The sequence below is a fragment of the Gobius niger genome, assembly GCF_951799975.1.
Source record: "Gobius niger genome assembly, chromosome: 1".
Lineage (NCBI taxonomy): Eukaryota > Metazoa > Chordata > Actinopteri > Gobiiformes > Gobiidae > Gobius > Gobius niger.
Window position 1 is genome coordinate 44575601 of NC_136852.1, and position 21123 is coordinate 44596723.

A 21123-nucleotide genomic window follows, 5' to 3' on the forward strand; every position below is an offset into this window, starting at 1 on the left:
AGCCTTTCCCAGAAAACATCTATTTTAATAGTTGTGAACAGAAAACGTCTAGACTCACTACTTGAGCCTGTTAAAATTGTGTTGTTTTTTTTTATAATAATTTCAATGCTTCAATGCTTATTCACCAACAATATTTGAGGAACAGATTTTATTTTACATTGTATTCCTCTAAGTTGTATTTGGGTTGCGGCTTGTCATTCCAGGGTGATTGTGGGTCTCGACGCCAGATCAGTTGAGCACCACTAGTATAAAGTTTGCCTTAACCTTCTTGGTCGGTTCTGCAATTATGACTTAAACGGACTATACAGAGATGAAAAAAGTTAAAATCAAGTATTTTCCTCCCCCTACATGTTCCAGCACTGTCAAAAAGGTGTTAATTCGGGTCCGAAGTGCCGTCATGCACGAGCTTAATATAGAAGCTGCAGTTACACATAAGACCTGAGGTGGCAGTGGTGAGTATAAAATGACCAACTTGCATCTAGTCCCTTTCAGAGATTTGTTTTATGACAAAAATTCAATTCCACAGTTTCTACAGGCAGGAGGAGGTCTAGTTTCATGCTTTTTAATGCTAATTTGATGTCCAAATACAATGGGAGTACAAAGGAAAATTTTGATATTTAAGACCTAATTGTTCACAACAAGGCAAGGCAAGTTTATTTGTAGAGCACAATTCATACACAAGGCAATTCAAAGTGCTTCACAGTTGCATAAGTACAAGAAAGGAAATAGAATCAATAAAAACATCAACATACAATTAATCAATTACAGTAAAAGCCAAGAGTGCAGATAAAATACAAAATAAAGCCTGGATTTGAATATTGTCAGAGATTATTACTGTGAACGCACTAATTCAACACATACCAAGTCATTAACACTAAACAGTCACAAGACTAAATACTCCTGATTCCAGTATTTGACAAACACTTTTATCTAATGACACAATGGGAGACATGATACAAGTGAATAGACCCGTTGTTTGGGGGAGGGTTTGGGACAGAAGCAGCAGACAATAATGAGAGGCAGTTTGGAAACAGCTCTATTTATCCGTTATTCCATCACAAATACAGTGCCCCATTGACTCCCCCCCTCGCTCGTACACTGAACCGCTGTGCAGAGCAGCTGATGTGATGAAGACTCGCGGGTCTGGGAGCAGAGTGTGATGGATGGACACAATCACAGCTCTGTTCCTGGTCTGGCTGTAAGACTAAAAGGTCCTCTACTTTTGAATAATGTCACCGTTTTAACAGGACACGTTTGAGCGTAGCGCGGCGGATTGGCAAACTGGGTGATCGTCTGCATTTCCATTCCCGTTTTGAAAGGCTTGAGCTGATACGTTTTGGCTCCAATCCACCGGTGGTTCGGGCGAATCGCGCGGCAGCGCAGCCCCGAGTGGGCGGGTTTTAGGTTTGTAGACACGCATTAACAACTCAGCGACAACGAACAAACACGATGCGCAGATGGACGTGCTTGATTCACTCAGAAGCAGTTATCTCAAATCAGGAGTTCAGGATCGTGATGCCACATTGCTGAGCATCATGGGATATGCAGCGAGATTTTCCTTCCTTAATAAACTAGTGGCACAAAAGTCTTTAAAACGTGGTGGCCGACAGCACAGACTCCTTATAAAACTGCACGTGTACCTCTCGGCGAGCATATTTTACTGTGGCGTGTGTCACTTGAACAATCACAGCTGATCACTTTAATTGCATGGTGGCACTGGCACCTGTCTGAGAGCGCACGTGTGAAGCGTGAACTCAGTCAACTTAATGCGGTTAGTGGGAAAAGTCATTTGAAATTGCTACCTATAAAATCATTACCTACTGCCGCCCCGAGAAGCGTTTTCATTTGAGCGAACCTGAGTGCACTTATATATGAAACCGTGATTACCTTTGAGGTTGAGGCTAGTGATATTTGGCTCTTTTTGATATCCTTTTTTTTTTATCCAGCCAAATAACTCCTATTATTAAAGATGTGATCGCTAACAGGCGGGCAACCTTTTGATTTCAATCAGAGGTAGGGAACGTCAGGCCCTCCGTCATAGAACCTGTGGAGCTCAAGAAAATGTTAAGGGATACTATTACACAAATCAGAGATCAAATGCCTGTTAGTAGATTTGTGGGAAAAATATATATATATATCAATTCCTTTAAAATTTCTTACAGTGTGATGTACAATCCCGGCATTTGAAGAAAGTGAGGCTTTACTTCGGCTGACAATTGGAGGATCCGGCCCTTGGAAGAAAATCTGCCCTCCACCAAGCAAACTTGCCTACCCCTGATTTAAGTCGTCCAAAATTACTGGATGGGGCTGATTTTTTAATTTATTTTTTTCCAAGTAAGTAAGTGCTTTGAAAAACACGTGTGTGTGTGAATCATAGACTGTAAATTTGGCTGGGTTTTTGGAACCAGATCCATTAACAAGAATGGGGCGAAAATAAAATGGAAATAGTGAAAGGATCAAATTAGGACGATGTTGTGCATGTTAAGACAAACACATGGAGGTAGGGATGACAAGCCTGTGTTCAACACGGACTTAAAGTGTCCGTAAAAGTGCATAGGAGGCACGAACGTCCGGAGCCAGACGCCATGTCCATATGGTTACAGGAAGAAGTCGACCCACAATAAGACCATTCTTAATTTTTCAGTCTAAACGTGGATCAAATTAAAATAAATGACTGCGCATGATGGCAGGTGCTGACACACATTTAGGAAACTTGTGTATGAAACGAATGTATAGATCACCTGAATTTGGAGCAACATAACCACCTCTACTACATCATAAAGACACAAGTGAAACAGAAACAGTGCCTGAAAAGAGGAGGAAAAGCTTTATGAAGACACAGCAGCTGTGGTTTGAAATGTCTTTCCCGAGCCCAGCCATCCGGGTCAAAGGAATTATGCATGTCAATAAACACTGACGTGGACGCAATAAAGAACGCATTGGATTACAAATATGTTTTAAAGGGTTTTTTATCATAACATGAGAGGCTGGACAGACACATACTGCACACTCCACACCACACATATTAACATAATATCTGGGCGAGGCAGGATGCTTTTTCAACATTCATTTGGGGGAAAATATAGGGCCAGATCTTGTGACTGGCGCAGTCCGTGCGCAATTCTAAACGCAACATAATACACGCGCGATCTTGCATGTGGCGCAGGTTTTGCTGCGCCACTCGGGAGATGGCGTTTTTTTAAGAAAAAGAGGCCGACTGAGGCGTGGTTCATTACAAGCAGCACTCGCGCTGCTCTTCTATGGCAACCTTCATATTATGTTCCTCTTTACATCGCGCTGCCTTGTCTTCTTCCTTAGAATCGACGTCAAATTGAAAACAAAAGCGAAATTGCCTTGAAAAGTCTGTTTGAGCGTAGGTTACGCACGGGTTTACTTTGATATAGTAGATCAACGTGCACACCCCTAACACCAAAACAACAAGTTTTCCATAAATAAACCACACATGCCTTCAAGTGCCACAACGCCAGGTCTGATCTGAGTTTTAAGGAGACATTTCCATCGTGTGTCAGTCTTTACCTCCTGATGATGCTCCGTGTGTAGCCACAGCTCAGTCCAAAAGAAAGAAGCGCATTGCAACTTTTTTTTTCAGCCGCTCCAAGAATCCTGCAGCTGTAGCGCAAATGTTCCAATACGCTACAGTTTTCTTGCAACTACTGCATGACTCTGCAACTCCTCTGAAGCCGATACAACAGTTTCTGATCAATTAAATCCTTTACATTTCGTAACTTTGCGCATTCGAAAGGTGTCCAACGCGAGGCTGCTGCCTCTCTTTCCCCGCCCACTCATCTTGGATCTGCAGTGAGTGGCTGCAGCAGCGGAGGGACAGTTTTATTTCTTTAATCTTTATTAAATGTTGCGCGCTGCATCACGCATGTTACGTGTGTACAAGAGAACCCCTCCCTGCAAACCACCGCCTTCCGCAGGTCTGGGGAAAGCATGGGGAGGGGGCGGCACCACAACATCGCAATGCGGGTCTGTCCCCCCCTCCTGTCCGGCCCACTTTTTGCGCCAGGTATGACACTGAAGATTGCAAGGAGCGCCACCCGTCTGCGCACTCGTCTTCTCTACAGCCTGCGCTATGAACCACAAGATCTGGCCCACAGTGTTTTAGCGCGATATAAATTCTCAGGCCAATTGTGGAGGGCCCTGAAGGCGTCCCAGCTGAACCACTGTACTAGACGATTGAGATACAGCAACATCAGTTCAGAGGTATGACTTCTCGGCAAAGTAAAACAGTAAATGATTTAATGTTACGAAGTGTCTACAATGCCATCCCATTGTCGGATATCTTGCCGTCACGTATGTTTGATTTGGACAATCTAGAACTGGTTAAGGTTAGGGCCAGGAGTTGGAAAACGCTTTTAAGTTTAGAAACAGGAAAACAATAAGGTTAGGAAAAGTTTTATTTAGAATTAAATACCTGACATCAAGTTTGTCTAATAACTAGGGCTGCAACTAACAATTATTTTGTAATCGATTAATTTATCGATTATTTTTACGATTAATCGAGTAATCGCTTGGCTGTGAATGTTGGAAAATTTTATTTTTTCAATTTTTTTTAATCACATACAGCTTAAGTGCCGCTGCTTGAAGATGTGTTGGGGTAAACTAAAGGGAAATGTTTGTTGGAGGCTCTATTCATGAAATTTACAATGAACAAAATGTACACAGACCCTAACTATAGAAACAAAGTAGGATTTCATCAAAAATGCTACATTTTTTTGTCATTTATGCTCCATTTTAGTCTGTGTGAACCAGAAAACGATTATTCGATTACTAAAATAGTTATTGACTATTTCAATAATCGATTAGTCGTCGATTAATCAAGTCATTTCAGCCCTACTAATAACTAATCATTTATTTTATCTCTCAAACCATTACTAAGTGCATGAAATGAACAAAAAACAATATGTTGAGCTGTTCAAGTGGTGTGAACCCTTGATCACTGGACTTCCTTTTACATTTTTTGAGCAAAAAGATTTGCAGCCGTAGAACGGTTTTATAGACACTGCCTTAATTTGACTTTTTTAAGTTAAACGAAACCTTGTTACGGTGCAAATGACATTCCAAGCATCTCGACAGTTTCTAAAATGTCTGAGCTCAAGTCTCCGTGTTACAGTTTCCGGACATTTTCTGGAAATGTATTGCATCATGACTTTATAATCGAAACAGTAAAATCCAATAGTGTCGCCAATCTGCCCCTAATAACAGCGTTCATATTTAGCTTAAAAAATGTCATTTCACCCACGGCAACATGGCTTCTCCTTTAAATAACGTGCAATAGGAATATGCAGATCCACACAGAAACGCTCACTCATATCATTACGGTTGGCTGCGGCTTTTGCGCGAGGGATAAATGCATTTTTAATGAGAGAAGTGACATTATCTTTCACATTTGCAATCGTGAAATAGCCAAAGGTTACACCAACTCCTGACACACGGCGCCATTAGCATCTAAACAACGCTATTTGGCTAACGAGCCCAAACCAATTACTCATGCTCCTTCACCAACTAGCGGCTAATTAGCCACGAGGCTGCCAAACGCGGCGCTATGCTGTCGGCGAGCGGACGCATCTCCTGGATTTGGAAGCGTGCAACTGTGGGTAAATTGCTGCAGTTGCAAAACAAAACAATGTGATATTCAGTCCGGGGCTTTCATTTAGTCGGGCTCTTTGAAGATTCAGTGTTGAGGCGACTTGGTTTGAAATGCAAATGACCGATGAGACCGTGTTTACAACCCAGTGAGTGAAACATATATATGAAGGACACGAGAAGCAGGTTAACAGGGTTTTGAACTGGCACTAAATGTACATTTCTAGTGAATATATTTGCATACAAAACATATGTTGGTTTTGGCTGAAATGTTAGACAATCTTTGGCTCAAAAGTACCACGTTGTGCCCAATTTTGTTTATAATTTCAATTTCCTCTCATTCTTCTGTTTGCACTTAGCAGCTTGTACATGTAATTTTCACTTCTAACCTGTCCATTTCTGTATGTTTTTTTTCTAAGAAAATGCCTGACTTCACAATAGAGGGCGAACCCTGATCAGAGAGCAGACAAGGGAAAAGAGACCTATTTACTCCGGCAATTGGAAAGTGGAACAGCATTGTATCTCCACACATAAAGGCTCACGCAGTCAGGGGAACGAACCAGGAGAGATAGACACAGACGGCATCATCGGCATTGCCTATATATGGGCATGTTCAAAGCAGCCAGAGGGAAAACAAAGAGGAAGGAAAAAACTGAACTTCCCATTTCTCCACCATTACTTTAGCAAATGCTGAATTATGACTACATTTTCTACTGAATAAAGTGACGGAGACATGGAGAGGAGCAAAGTGGTTCGACAGTGCTGAAAGGGATATTTCAGGATTTTTGTCATTTCCTAGTTATCCAGAGTTTTGGAGTGGAGATATTTTTTTTTTGTAATTCAAAAATATATATTTGAAGAATTTTGTCGCGCTAGGCTAGGCTAGTGCATTTCTATGGTATCAGCTAGCCTGCATTAAAAACAGTCTGACCCGCTCCACAGTGCACCTGAGGCAAATCACCTATAACACCAGACTAACCATATAAATGTCTGTGTCGATAGAATCATTTTTGGAATATAACTGACCTTGCATCACATGAATGATCACATTTTGAGGGACTATTTCCTAGCAGATCACTCCGCCGCTGTGTAGCTTGCAACCAGGAAGCTGATGCCCGACACAGACAAAAAAAATGGCCAATGCTAACCAGGAAGCAAATGTTGGCTTATACATATGCTAAGGTTAGCAACGAGTGGTGTTTATTTTCCTTCTACTGAACAAGCTGCTGGGAAAAAAACATCCATATGGACCTGATTTTGACTTGAGTTTATTGTGTGTGATAAATATGTTTCTAGTCCGACAGAAAACATCTATAAAGAGCGAATATTTGTGATTCCCGTGAGAGGTTTCCTCCCCCCTCAGCTAGGCCACGCCCCCATGTATGACACGTTGCTGCGTTCGTGTAGACTGGGAAGCTTATTTTACCGACATCATCACGTCCCCAGTTGGTTTGTGTTCATGTGCTTTTTATTTGGGAAAGTGAGGATTTTGATCAAATAAAATCGGTCATATATATCACTGATTAGCTCTCACTATTTCAATTTGGCATGAGCATATCAAAAGCTCAACTTTGCTTTGCACATTTTATAAAATATCCCGTAAATTCTCTTTCTGCCAGCACTGATGGTTGGGCATTTCTCTCGCAAATATTCCGAGTTCAGATGTTGTTTTCCCCAGTCGAGCGGGCGTTCCAGTTCCAGGGGGCCACATGGACACAGCACATCTATAACCGCTCAGCCACTGTGCCACAGAAGGGGACACGATCTATATTCCTGTATGGCATTTTGATGAGAAACATCCAATAGGAAGCATTAATCCAGATCAGATTAGGTGCAGTGCCACTGTTATCTAAACACAGCCCAAAAAAACTCCATATTGACAAAAACAATTCTCAATTCAGCGCCACAGGCAAAGTAGTGTGACATCAATCTTTCACACCATTGCCTTACTCTAAATTCACAATTTCCCCCACTCTGTTATACCTGTACTTACATACGCAAAATCTCACAGAAGGCAAACGCTAAATTATACAGAGCTGCGGTGATTGAATACACAGCATTTACAATGAAAAGAATGTCACCTTTATGGCTCCCCCGAGAGCCAGTCATCCCTGGCATCCCAAAAATTACATTGACTGATACATCTGAAACTCTCTCGCCGCGCCTTTTTTTTTTTTGTTGCTAATAGGCCCCTGCCGGTGCCGCTTTGTGTCACGTCTGTTGGCATTTTCAACATCTTCATTTGACAGGCCGAATACATCAAGGCCGTTTCATTATAAAGTGACAGATACTGATGGCACACTCCGCCTCCGAAAAAGGTGTAATGTGCAAGAACCATCGGGGCACGCGCCGAACCGAACGAGAATCCGCGGGGGAAAAAAAGAGCTAAGGAAGCCAGCCGAACGACCGCGGGGGATGATTGCTGACTGCATTAAACCTGTTAGGCGGCGGGTTGATGAATCCACGCTCTCGAATGTGACGGTAATAGTCTTGACATAGCAAAGGCATTATTCACCAAGCCATACCTGCAAAGAGGGAAGAAAAAAAAAAGTTTCCCCCCGCGAACATAACGGGAGCAGATTCAAGCACGAGCCGCTACCCCTCAATATGAATGAGGACTTTGCTTTTATTACCCTCATCATTACTGTAAATCATAGCCCAATGTTCAGTCATTTGGGTTCATTTAAATGGAAATCTGCCCGCTGAAGTGCGCACGGGCGTCTCGCGCGGCCCGGGCGTTTCACACGGTCCCCGCGCGCCGCTGATGATTCATTTTTCAGATCCGCGGCGGGGGAATATGGGCCTCTGTTACTTTCTCGGAGGGGAAATAACACATCTGACCTTTTCTGGGTGCACAGAAAGCTCTGTACGCAGCACAAGTAATCAGGGGGGTCTAAAAAATGCTGAACTTCCCTGTTTTAACATCCCAGGTGGTGTTGCAACTGAATTTTGTAATGTAAATGAAAGGCTGTTCTGCTTAGATTTCTTTTGTGAAGAGGTATTCTGCATCGTTCCTACAGTTTTAAGCAATCCTGTCATTTCTTATACTGCTGATTTGATCAATAAAAGTGTGAGTACAATTTGGCTGAAAGTGAAAGATTTTGACAACAAACCTAATTGCGTTTTTTTTTTTTTTTTTTCTGACTAGTATTGGGATTGTGACATAGATTTTTAGTCTATCAAACAAACTCAAACTGCCCCAAATAATAACAATACACAATAATCTACTTTCAAAAATATTTGGTTTCATGTGGACGGTGCCCTTTTCAAGAGTACCACTGGGGGACAGCCACGTGACTAAAACAAGTCCGGGCTGGAATCACAGAGCGTCTATCCAAACACTCATTTCATTTCTTAATTAATTTCAATGGGATAATGCACATTAATGAACAGACAACTAGTGCTGTAGATATGTCGGATTTAGCTCAGAGCTAATTTCCATCCGTAGTCCCATGGGGCAAAAACGTATCGTCAACACAGAACATACATGAGTACCACAAAACATGTATTATGTGACATACAGTACACACATATACAAACAGTACAACATGTCCAACACCCCATCCATAAACTACTAAAATTGCCCCTCCCTCCCCCTCACATTCACACACACAGAACAGGTTTGCTCACCAGGAAGCCATTCTTTTAGTTGTCTCTTAATGTTCCAACTGGAAGAGCCCTTAATGGAAAGCACATTTTGAGCGAACGCAGACTTTCGAAACTGCACTTCACTGACTGTGAAGCGAGTGCTTGTCACACTGTTCCTTTTTTTAATGAATGAACATATTAGAATCTGCTTTATGGAAACCTGAGATCACACAAAAGGATGAAGAACCTCAGCTTCTTGAGGTTTGGTTAGTGCAGTAGTCAAAACCTAGATCGTGATTCGATATCGATAAACCTTGCAGCCCTAGCTCGTTGTCACCGTTTTATAACATGTCATACAAACACTTCCTGCAGAGGGAGCTCAGGGACAATTTCAAATCCCGACCAGCCCAATCTTTCATTTCTTACCGGAATTTCTCAACTTTGACTTTATTTCAAAATGTTAAAACGTGAAATATTAATGTTTTTTTAAGCCTTAAAGGGGCTATACGGAGTTTTAAAATGTTAAAGTTATGTATTTTCCTCCCCCTACATGTTCCAGCCATGTCCTAATGTGTAGAATGAGCCCAGACCTGTTCACCACAACTGCCTCTAAAATCCTGCACTGTCACTCAAACTTTTTTTTACATCGGACACTGCAGTTACACATATGACCTGAGGTGGCAGTAGTGAGTATAAAAAACAACTTGCATCTACCCCCTTTAAAGGCTCTATATCTGATTTTTTTTAATTATTTTTTTTTAATCATTATTACAAACAATGGAAGAGGACGCCACTAAACTTAAATGTTGCTTGTAGTCCAAACTCATTCCTAACCTGCCTAACATTTTTGTAGCCTCCCAATTAACAAATTGTTCTCCAGGTATAAGGCCTTTATGATGCATATGCCCACTTAAATTTAAACCACGGAACGCCAATGGAAAGGTACCCAAAGGCATTTAAAATGGAAAATGTGCTAAACTAACTATGCTACACTGAGCCACTGCTCTGACCTTAAAATTCAATTGCTGGGGTTTAGCTTTGGATCATTGCAGTTGAGTCATTATCCCTGCCTCATTTAACACTGAGACTTTCAATTTTTATCTGCGTTTGAATGTGCTTCCTTTGTTGTTTTTGCCCTATGACAGGGCAGCGTCAGCACTTCAACACTGTACAGTAGAGCCTTCCCCCGGCAGCATTCAACCAATTAGACTGGTAAAGGAATATTCTCAACAATAAAGCTTCAAATTAATATTGTCGGGCTTTCTCTTTTTTTTACCAGCATTGGCATAAATTGTAAACCGGTGCGTCAGCAGGACTAAATGGCTGGGACTAAACCAAGAACAAATCTAAATTAATTATGTTTCACAAGACTGAACTGGAAGGAGATCAGTGGTTGACATATAGATAATTCAAGCAAAGTCATTTATCTCATTTAAGATGGTCCTTTTATCCAGTGCAGATGCTTGGTTTACGATTTTCCCATACCTTCTTGCATTATTCATTGTCTACAACCATGGCACAAACAAAGGAACAAAACTTGTCATCTAACATTTCATTTTTGCTAATTGTTTTGTCCCTGATACTTGTTTTCCTTACCCTAACATTTACTACAATGCTATACTTGTACCTTTTAACACAATCCTGGCGTAAATCACTTTTAACGGCCCATCCTTTAACAAAACAGAAGAGAGTCAAGTCACACATTCATGTCCTCATATGGAATTTGTCCTCTGCAATTACAGCGGAGCGACCTGTCGGGAGCAGTGGGCCACTTCTCCTGATCTTTATGCTTTTAAAGGAGGTCCTTCCACAAAGAAACGACCCACTCAAACCTAAAATCAAACCCACGACTCTCTTGCCGACAATTCAGCAACAAATCACATCTGCACGTCTTCACCCTATAGCGGGAGAAATAGGTAGATTTCCTTTTCTACATCAAGCGATATCTGTTCGGTGAATGTTCTTTGGCGTTCAGTGACTAAGGAACAGCCGCCCGGTGCAGTCTGCAAAGTGGGAAAAAATGAAAAAAAATGTCTGCCCCATATGTCAACTACTCATCTCGCCATGTGGTGAGGCTCCTTCTGAAGACGGGGCACAGTCTGGAGACGAGCAGACTCCACTGATCACGTTGACGAAATACGCCGTGGACTTCCATTCATTTCAACACATAGGACAGGACACACATAAAGGAGCGCCATTTTAAACTGCGTAGAATCTCGCAAAATACCTTTGACTCTTTAAGGATTCAAAGCAGTCTTTATTGTGCAACTTAAAGCGGACATTTCATGCATAATGACTGTGACTTATAAACATGCTTTTAATGTATGCTTCCAAACTTAACATAATGTTTGTGTGTGGAAAAAGATGGTTTAAGGGTTTTTGAAATGCAGAAGGCTTTAGCAGAGGAAGGCACAACCAGTGAAGCAAACAGGATTACTCAAACCTGCGTGAATGAATCAAAAATACTTCTGCAGGTATGTTTTCTGTGGGGAACAGACTTAAGGAATGGTTAAAAGCTCAAAAATCCCAATTTGGCATGATACTATATGTTTCCTTTGAAGTTGTTAGGAGAAGTTGACCAACAGAAAAGGCGAAGACTTGCCAATGGAAGAAAAACAAAAAGTGACTCTGAAGTTGAGCAGTTTTTGGCTCTGTCTTCCTGCTTGTAGTAGCAGGCTGACAGCGCCATCTGCAGTCCGACTGAAGAAGGCATGAAATAACACACAGGTCTGGCTATAGGAACATACTGGCATCATTACTAGAAGATCTAATGAACCTAATTGGACTTCCGTCAGTTAAGATGGTTTTCATGTGTAGTTTGGCTTTGTGTGTTCTGTCTCTGGAAATCGCTGTGCACCGATCTTTTAAATGTGTTGATGATGTCAAAGTGTGCATCTGCCTCCCATAAAGTACATTGTTTTTTTTGGTAATATAAACATAATATTGAGTGCCATCTGCTTAGGGGCAGGGCTGAGTCTATTCTGCAGGCTTTGGACCGAAAATGGACGACTCGTTTCCATTTTCAAGTTGTTTTAGGGTCAATATTGCTTCTTGCCATGTTTAAAGTGTTGAATAATGCCATAACACGCCTCCTTTGACTAATTGTTTTTGAGCTGGGGCTGCTGCAGAAGGCCAGGTCTAGGTTCAGCAACACCATGTTCACAAAGAATGAGATCAGCCGACGACCTGAACATCCTGAATGACCGCCAGGTTATTCCATCAATAGATTTATTTTTCCTTGATGGTACGGGCATAATCCAAGATGACAATGCCAGGATTTATGGGGCTCACACTGTGAAAGAGTGGTTCAGGGAGAAAAAGCTGGAGAAGGCTTTGCACTGTTACACTCTCCCATCATTAATACAAGATCTTGATGAAAAAGTAATGCAACACTGGATCTTTGGACATTGCAGAAGCTTATGGAAACAACGCCCCAGCGAATGTGCTGTAATCCAAGCTAAAGGTTTAGCTTTTAGACTTTCTTTGGGTCATGCAGACTTTTACATTATGCCCTATGGGAAAAAGCGAATTCTAGCAGCTTGAACTCAATGTTCTGCAATAGTTACTGTATAATACCAGACTGCACAGTTTGAGTTATTTTTCCATTCAACCCAGCATTCATCACGCATTTCTTCTGAAGCTGTGATTCCATGCCGAGTCTATTACCGTAGCATTAACCTCCAAAACAGTTTGCGGCGCGGCACTGCGGCAAGCTACATTTGAGCATGTTCGCCGTTCATGTTTTATGTGCCGGTAATTGCGTACAATAAGGAGATCCCCTGCTGCGATACCTACACGTTTCTGCCTCAGCCTCTCCCCGGCTACATAGATATGAAAAATCCATCTTTGCGGCGGGCAGACATTAGCCGCGCCGCGCCCACAATCCCCGAGCATATTTATGATAGATAGAATTAGAATAAGGGGGCAAGCTCAATCGCATGAAAATGAACCTGGCGTCGTCAACAATTCAAAGTCAAACATCGGCTAATCCCCGGGCTGATTATGTACCCGAGCGTCCTCTCCGCTAATACAAACATCACATAAATTAATCACTAGGCCCGGAAATAAATTCACCTGCACGTCCGCGGGAATCAACAGGCACCTCATCAAAAAGATATTTAACAGCCGCATTACATTTCAGAGCTTAGCCTTTGTGCGTCGGCGAGAAGGACGCCATTACAGAATCAAAAGATCATTCCTCATTTATTAGAGTGTCGGTGCTAACAGGGCGCGGTAACGGCGGAAGCGGGATCGGATCGGGCCGGGGGGGGGGGACGGCGTGCGTGCGTGCGTGTGCCCGTGATTGGCTGTTACGAGATACTGATGGTCCAGCTGGTGCCAACCCTGCGGCCAGTGCAAGACAGGACTAAGAATTTGCTATTGTACTCCCCGTTTATCTTGATACGATAAGGGACGGTTGGGCTATATTGTTATTCATCAGTTCCGCGTCACCAGCTCGACGCTAAATAATTCCGTTTGGAGAGACTTGGTAAATTCAAATGTAACTGTTTCTCAATGTAAGGTTTGTCTTCCACCGCCGGTGCCCTGGCTTCTACACTGTCTGATCAAACAAAACAAAAACAAAAGAGGAAAGGAAAGTGCATAGGTAGGAAAAACATATAGAGGTAGGAATGACAAGCCTGTGTTCAATAATGACTTCAATAAATCCATTCTTGATTTCGACAGTCTACGGGGCGAACAGAACAAGACACATTTCCAACCTCTGGGACTATCACGATTGTCACCATAACAAATTTTGAAATTCGATATATTGAGGCAGGAAATATCGCGATAAACGATACAATCGAGGACCGCTTGATGTCACTGAAACCAACTTTAACAATGGAAATCTCATAAATACTTTGTTCTAAAAGTACATATTGACACATCCTTTATAACAGACAAGTTGCAATTTGCTTGAATCTCAATGAAACACGTATTTGCTTCAGAGAAAATTGTTCAAGTAGGTTAAAACTTGTACTGATTATAATATTTTCTCTTTCAGCAATTTATTGGACGACAAGTTGATATAGTAAATAGCGTGACAAGACTATGGGCAAAGATATTTAATAAAACTCCAAATCGGACAAGGTGTTGACGTGGCAGCCATCTTGTGAGTAGCCGGCAAGGCTAACCCCTATAGCAGCCAATGCAAAACCAGGAGCAACATTTTCATTGATCCAACGGCAGAATGTGAGTGACACCCACTGTTTGTAACTGCTTTTTTACTTCTTATTACTATTGCAGCGAACACATTCCCTTGTTCTCCATTTAAATGAATGGGCTTCACACTCGACTGGAAGTGTGAAGACAACGGAATTGTCAAGACAAAGCAAAAAGGAGGCAAAAGTGGGCGGGGTGGAATAAGGTGAATAAAACTGAAATAACATTTGAAATACTGCATACATGTTATTTTCTTGCCATATGACATAAGTCAGTTCAGTCACAATTATCAAAGAGTCATGAAATAACTAAAATAGATCAAAACAGTATCATGGAAATAAGTGGTGTTTCCATGCGATTACATTGCTCTGGGTTACAAGGGCCAGTCACAAGATGGCCGCCAGAATTGCCATTCGTTCCAGTTTATTACTATGGCCATGTGCCGATTAGGAGGTTAGAGTTAGGTAACTCTAATCGGGGTTATGATTTTGGTTAGGAACGGCAAATGTCATGTAAGTTGTGCTTCACTCACACAGATCTCACACATATTATTAGAAACTAGAAGGTCTTGGCCTTCAAATGAGGCATCACACTGGCATATAGGCTGTAAACGCGCCTACGAGACTATAAAATGTATCTTGCTCTTGACTCTGCAATAGTCTTCACTTGTGAACTGGAATGTGTCAGCGCCCAGCTCAACAACATGTTGGGCTTCAGTATCTTTGTCCCTGTGAAGAAGAGAAATGTTTTCTCTGGAAACGTGTCTGGCAGAATGACCGTTTCTCCGGACAGGCAGATCACAGCGGGGTCAAATCATGATTCAATCCACAGAGAGTCCGTCCACTCATTACATCCCGAAGGAGCAGCCTTTCTTCACACTTATCCTGTGTTGCTTTGTCCCTATGGCAGCTCTAATCAAGCCTTGCCCCTTCAGAAGCCCGTCTCCTCTGCGTGCGTCCATGTTCTTCAGCTGTGACCAGTGATAAGCCTTTTAAAGGGTCCCCCCCGAGGACCTCACTACGCGTCGGACGGGCCTCAGTTCATCACCGCTCGCGTGAGACTCCTCCATCAGCGTCTCCATTGATTCTTAAGTATGTCCTAAGTGCAACCGAGGGCAAGCAACTCCCACAGAGACCAGGCAAGGTCCATCGCTGTTACACTCATGGCATTTCGAGATGGTCGGGCCCTCAAAGAGAAGTGGGCGACACACGGGTTGTTGTTGTTGTGGTACATAAAAGAAGCAAGAGACAGCTCCAAATGTCACGCCAAGATGTGATCGTGATCGCGCCACAACAGTGAACAACTCGGAGGAGCGAAAACTGGAAGTGAGGAGTTTAAGTCAAGACACGGCAGGTGAATAGGGGAAAAAATTTAAAAAAATTAGAGTTATCAAGTTGAGACTTTTGCTGAAGATTTCTGACATAAAGGAAACAATGCATTGCAAGGTTTTTTTTTAAATATATGTTTCAACATTTGATCAACGACATCTAAATAAAGGTTTGACTTTGTGGTTTATTGTTATGTACAAAGAGTTTTCAGATGGGATTTTGAACCAGCCCAAACTCTATGGTGGGGTAGCCCAAGAAAGATCATAAAAGAAGCGTCAGAATCAAATGTCAAGATGATCAAACCTGTGCTTCTTTTGGGAGTTCATCCATCTTTGACTGAATGGTTGAATCCGCCCATTCACTTTCACTCACTCTAAGCATGACTGACCGATAGGAGAAGTGCGTGGTGAAAGCATGAAATTGAAAATCAAAACTGGCATCATTATCATCAAACCGCCTTCCTTCGGGTCGGTCGTCATACCATCAAATGATCCCCTGTAACTCCTCAAAAGCGCTTGGGACAACGCCTCTCCGCTCATTTGGTCACACTAGGACAAGTTTCCCTATGGAGCGATGAAGAATGCTTTAACCTTGGTACTTTATAGATAGAAGGATCATTTATTTTCCAAAGTACACTGGTCAGCAGCACACATAATATATTTCGGCAGCGGTGCCTGGACTGGCGCGACTATGAAACCTTACGCTGCTTCAAAACGGTTCTCCAGAACATTCACAAATGCGACAGCGACTTCTTCTGTTGTAGACCAGTTTTTGTGTTTTTGGCCCATTTTTGTGTTGCTCTTTTGTCACTTTTCTTTCAAATTGACCCAAATTTTGAGGGTTGCGGCCTGAAAAGTTTGGGAACCCCTGTCATAAACCCACTTTTTGAAATGCCAACATTTTCCTTTAATCGTCTGCCTCGTCTTGCTGTCACAGAAAAAGTGCAATTCAATTTTCACATCAGATCTTTTTTTTTTTCTTTTCAGCCTGAGCCTTGACTGTGCTGAGTCATCCCACTATCTATATACACCTAAGATCAGTGATTAGCAAAAGAAGAGCTCTTGCCGCAGTTTTGAATAAGATAAGACTAGAACATGAAATATTAATTTTGTTTTTATCCACATTTTATGCATGCCTCTGGAGCCGTAGCCAACCTGGATATACTGTGAATGACCAGGGATGCATGGATGTTTTTTCTTTCCTGATGGTTTAGGCATATTCCGGGATTTATTGGGCTCAAATTGCATTGTTTTGCATTTCGCACCAGTGTTTTGGGTAACCGCTACTTAGTAATGCGTTAGCGTAATCAGATTACATTTTCAGAGTAGCAAGTGAAGTTACAAGTTAGTTTTGAATTTGCAGGTAATCTAGACGCTTTCGTCTCATTTCTTCCACTTACAGAAAGTCAGCAAGTCATGGAAGCACTTACATTGTTTTGAACTTACTGGCGAAAAGGACAACGCAGACGAAGCTTGTAACGAAGCTAAAGAAGAAAACCACAATGAAGCTCACCCTCGCCTCCCAAACAGCAATGCTTGGCTTTAGGCAGGATCGGTCCTTCCAACGTCATCAACAAACTCATAGCTGGTTATGTGGTTGAGGTTTAATCTAAATCAAGTTGAGTTTGTTGTGTGTTTATTATTACCAATTCAATGCACTTTGTACGAGCTCCTTTACAGACATTCTTTTTGTTGAAAAACTGGCACAGTTTCTGATAAAGCCAAACTGTTTAAATACAGCGAACAAAGCTAAGCTTTTAGAAGTCGACTATTATAATAGGCCTGTAGTTCATGCTCATTATTGTTGCCTTTTGCAGTAATTTGTCAGCACAAAATAAAACTTAGTGAAGCGAATTTATTGCTGTTATTAAATACATTTACTGGTATCGGGCTGTTTGCGTGGGTTAGCTTCGGGTTTTCTCAGTTTGTGAAACGGAGCATTGCACATCGGAAAAAATGATTGACGAACGAAGGCTATGGATGTTTATGTATTATTGGTAACACAAGAGTCTTTCATGCTTTACTTTCATAATGAAGTAGCGCACTAACGTAACAAGCGAAATTAATAAGATCTTTTTCAAAGTACCGTTACCCAACACTGTTTCTCACACATGGACTGGCCACCACAGAGTCCAGACCTTTAACTCCATTAAGAGTCTTTGGGATGTGCTTCTTTGTGCAGTGGTTCGACTCCCCCGTCATCAATACAGAATCTGGGTGATAATTAACGCAACACTGGGCAGAAAAGAAACCAAAAAAAATGCTTCTCAAAACATCGCTACGTCCAACGCATGAAAATATGTGTGACGTTTAACCTTTATTTCCCTCTAATAAAATGTCCACACTGGCTCGTCACAGTTTCTTTGCTCGTGATTCTCAACCTAAAAACTTTGTGTTCATACGTGACGTGATTCTTAGTAATAACTTGCAACACCCAAGACCAAACGATGCAAGATCTTGTAACCCCATATCCATCCTTACCAGAAATGACCGAATGTGAACATGTAGAACAACAATCTGCATGTAGGACACATGACCCAGAACAACCTGTGGTAAAAATAAACCTGGCACTGCATGGACCGTTGGAATAGACCGGTCCGGCATCGGTGGCTGTGGCCAGTGGAGTCCTGATGACCTCAATCTAGCGCTACACCGGGCTCAACTTGTGCTGAGAAGGTGGTATTAAAGGATATATACCTTTGTGTGAAATGTACTCCCCCAGCACTAGAAGCCCCTCGGAACTGGGAAGCGAAACATGTTCAGCACATACTCTAATTAATACAGAGCCACAACAAAAACAATCAACCGCTGCTTTGATGTCACCAAGCATGATGTTTTACTCCAGGCGATCCTTTTAACAAGAAAACATTCACAATCTGTTATAAAAAAGAGTCTATTTTCCTCAAAACGGAAAACGGAAATATAGAAAGCAATGCTTATTAGAAGGGGTTCGTGACTTCGGCTTGAGAAGTTTGTGTCGATGCCGGTACTTTAAAAGAACCTATACGTGACTTTCATTTGGTCACATAAAATAATGTTTTTAAAATAGTAATTTGAGAAAGAATAAGCCTGATTCATAAAGTTTGAATTGTGATTTGTCATTCTCCAAATGACGGCCGTGACTGTAAAAAATCCACATTTTGACTACAAAAGGTTAAAAATTGGATATAGTTCCTTTTACGACACGATACAATACTTTATCGATACCTAGAGTAAAAATGTTGTCATATAGAATCAACAGAACAATCATGTTCACTTATTCCACAAAAGACCATTCATTTTCATTGTGTTTTATTTATTTGAGCTGAAACAACCAAGTCACTTTCTATATCATACCCTACCCTTTTTTCTGACAACGTACTGATATTACGACGTGGCTAAATGATAAAGCATCGATCTTGTCATTAAACTTTTAAAAACTGGCATTTGCTAATATAGTTCCATGAATAGACGCTTCAAAATCAACCTCTGCTTCAATATCCACCGAAGGACATCCGCAGCAGTAGCTCTCACACAATAGTTTCACTTGACTCCACTCCAAACAATGAGTTGTTACTGCCATACAACTAAACCATATATTTTTTTATCAAGATACAAAGAAAATGCAATTGTTTTGCGCAGCAGGCAGCACGGGTTAGTTCTCTAAAAATTAAATATGTATAACTCATCAAACACGCCACTCTCCCTTGAAATGATCATAAAGGAAATCCAATCAAGCTCCAAACCTCCTTCCTCTAACCATCCCTGACAACGAATAACACGCTTAAAGGAGCTATACCTTTGTTTTTGTTTTCTTTTTGTAGGGTAAAATTCTTTTGGCTTCATAAAGGTATGTTGTGAAAGTTTGTGGGGAAAAAAATCATGATGCGTGAAGTTTGCGCCGTATTATGATTTGTTGATGTTGTGCATGGTCAACCCAAATAGTCAATATGTGACGAAATGGGTTTATCTCTTTCGTCACATATTGACTCCGAAGGAAAAAAATACCAATTTCGTCACATTTTGACTAAAAAGGTTCAAAATTTGTTATAGTCCCTTTAATACACGTGGGGGGAAACATAGCAGATATCCGGTAAATATGGCATGCACGTGAATGCACTATATAATCCACACACACACACACAAACAAAAGGCAATTTAAGTAATAAAATGTGCCACTCTTGCTTCACGATCCATCCAGCTTTGCATTGAACCATGCGCCAATCCTCAACAGGCTGCTACTTCTCCCTGAGCACCGCCAGCCCATAATGAACCAATTTCCCCGCGTATAAAATATGTATAAAGCCAGTCCGTGATCGCTGTTAAACACACCAACAGATGGCTTTGAACAAATCATCAAAACGGGCGCTTTAAACGCACATGGCTCGCTCCCGTTCTCCGGCGCGTAAAACGATATAGTAAATGCCGGCCCGCGTCCTGGCCGCTGGGATAAGGGACGCGCGTAAAGCTGCGTTTCCAAAAAAAAAAAAAAAAAAAGAGACACAAAGATGCGTCTTCTGTGACTGAAAGAGTGGTGGAAAGCTTTAACAGTTCGGATTTTGTGAGTCTGTACACAGCCAGGACGCGTGCACACTTGCCTGTTGCTTTCACAGGCGTGCCCGACATAAAAGAGCCCCTTGTCCAAAGCATTGGCAACAACAGCGTTATTTAAATCAGGCTGCCCCGGCTCAAAGGGAAAACGCTGAAACCTGGAGAAATACAAATCGGATGCGTGGTGAACTTGACAGAAAGCGAGGGAGGTTATTTCTAGGGAGACGTGTGCGCAGCGGCTCCCCAAAGTGTGAAAGGAAACGCGTTGTGAGGTCCCGAGTGAAAGTCGTGCGTAAAAGACAAGCGGGCACCTTTGTGTGGCTTTTTCTTTTTTTTTTTTTCTTGTTTGATGGATCGATTCAAAGTGCGGGTCTTACCTCTGGAGATCACGACACCCGCGCAGTAAACCAGCAGCAGGAAGCCAGACGCGGCGAAGTAATGTCCTTTCGTCAGCGCTCCCATCCCGGCGCGTTCCGTAGCCCTCCACGCCCGGGCCGAGCAGCAGCGGCGGCGGCAGCAGCAGCAGCCGCCGGTGCCTTGATCAGCGGGAGTGCGGTCCGCTCTCCTCCTCCTCGTCCTCCTCCGCGCTCCTCTCCTCGGCTGCTCCGCGGAAGTGGCAGAAAGCGCAAACCGGGCAGCTCTGTGCAGTAGACTCGCTCGAAGGACGCGGACTGGGAAGATGCTGGCGCGAGAAGAGGCAGGGGCATCTTCGCTACACTCCGGACGGTGCGTTTGTGCGCGGAGCCGAGACGTGCCCCCCTCTCTCTCCACACGAGCCTGCCGCGTGCTGATAACCAATGGAAGCGCGAGGAGGAGAGAGAGAAACACACACACACGCACACACACACACACACACACACACACACACACACACACACACACACACACACACTCTCCCTCTC

The 21123-nt window shown here is 42.4% G+C and overlaps 1 protein-coding gene and 1 long non-coding RNA gene across 3 annotated transcripts in view; one reads left to right on the top strand and one right to left on the bottom strand.

Moving 5' to 3' along the window:
- Positions 1-21021, bottom strand: part of unc5db (unc-5 netrin receptor Db) — a 591396-nt gene extending 570375 nt beyond the window's left edge. For both annotated transcript variants that reach the window (XM_079567276.1, XM_079567275.1), the window contains exon 1: positions 20599-21021. In XM_079567276.1, coding sequence (XP_079423402.1) covers positions 20599-20683 — 85 coding nt within the window. In that variant the 5' untranslated portion in view covers positions 20684-21021. The remainder of the gene's footprint in view (positions 1-20598) is intronic.
- Positions 1-21123, top strand: part of LOC306972581 — a 132044-nt gene that overhangs the window by 7810 nt on the left and 103111 nt on the right. Inside the window, exon 2 of the long non-coding RNA XR_013793514.1 lies at positions 6490-6601. This is a non-coding gene — a long non-coding RNA (uncharacterized lncRNA). The remainder of the gene's footprint in view (positions 1-6489; positions 6602-21123) is intronic.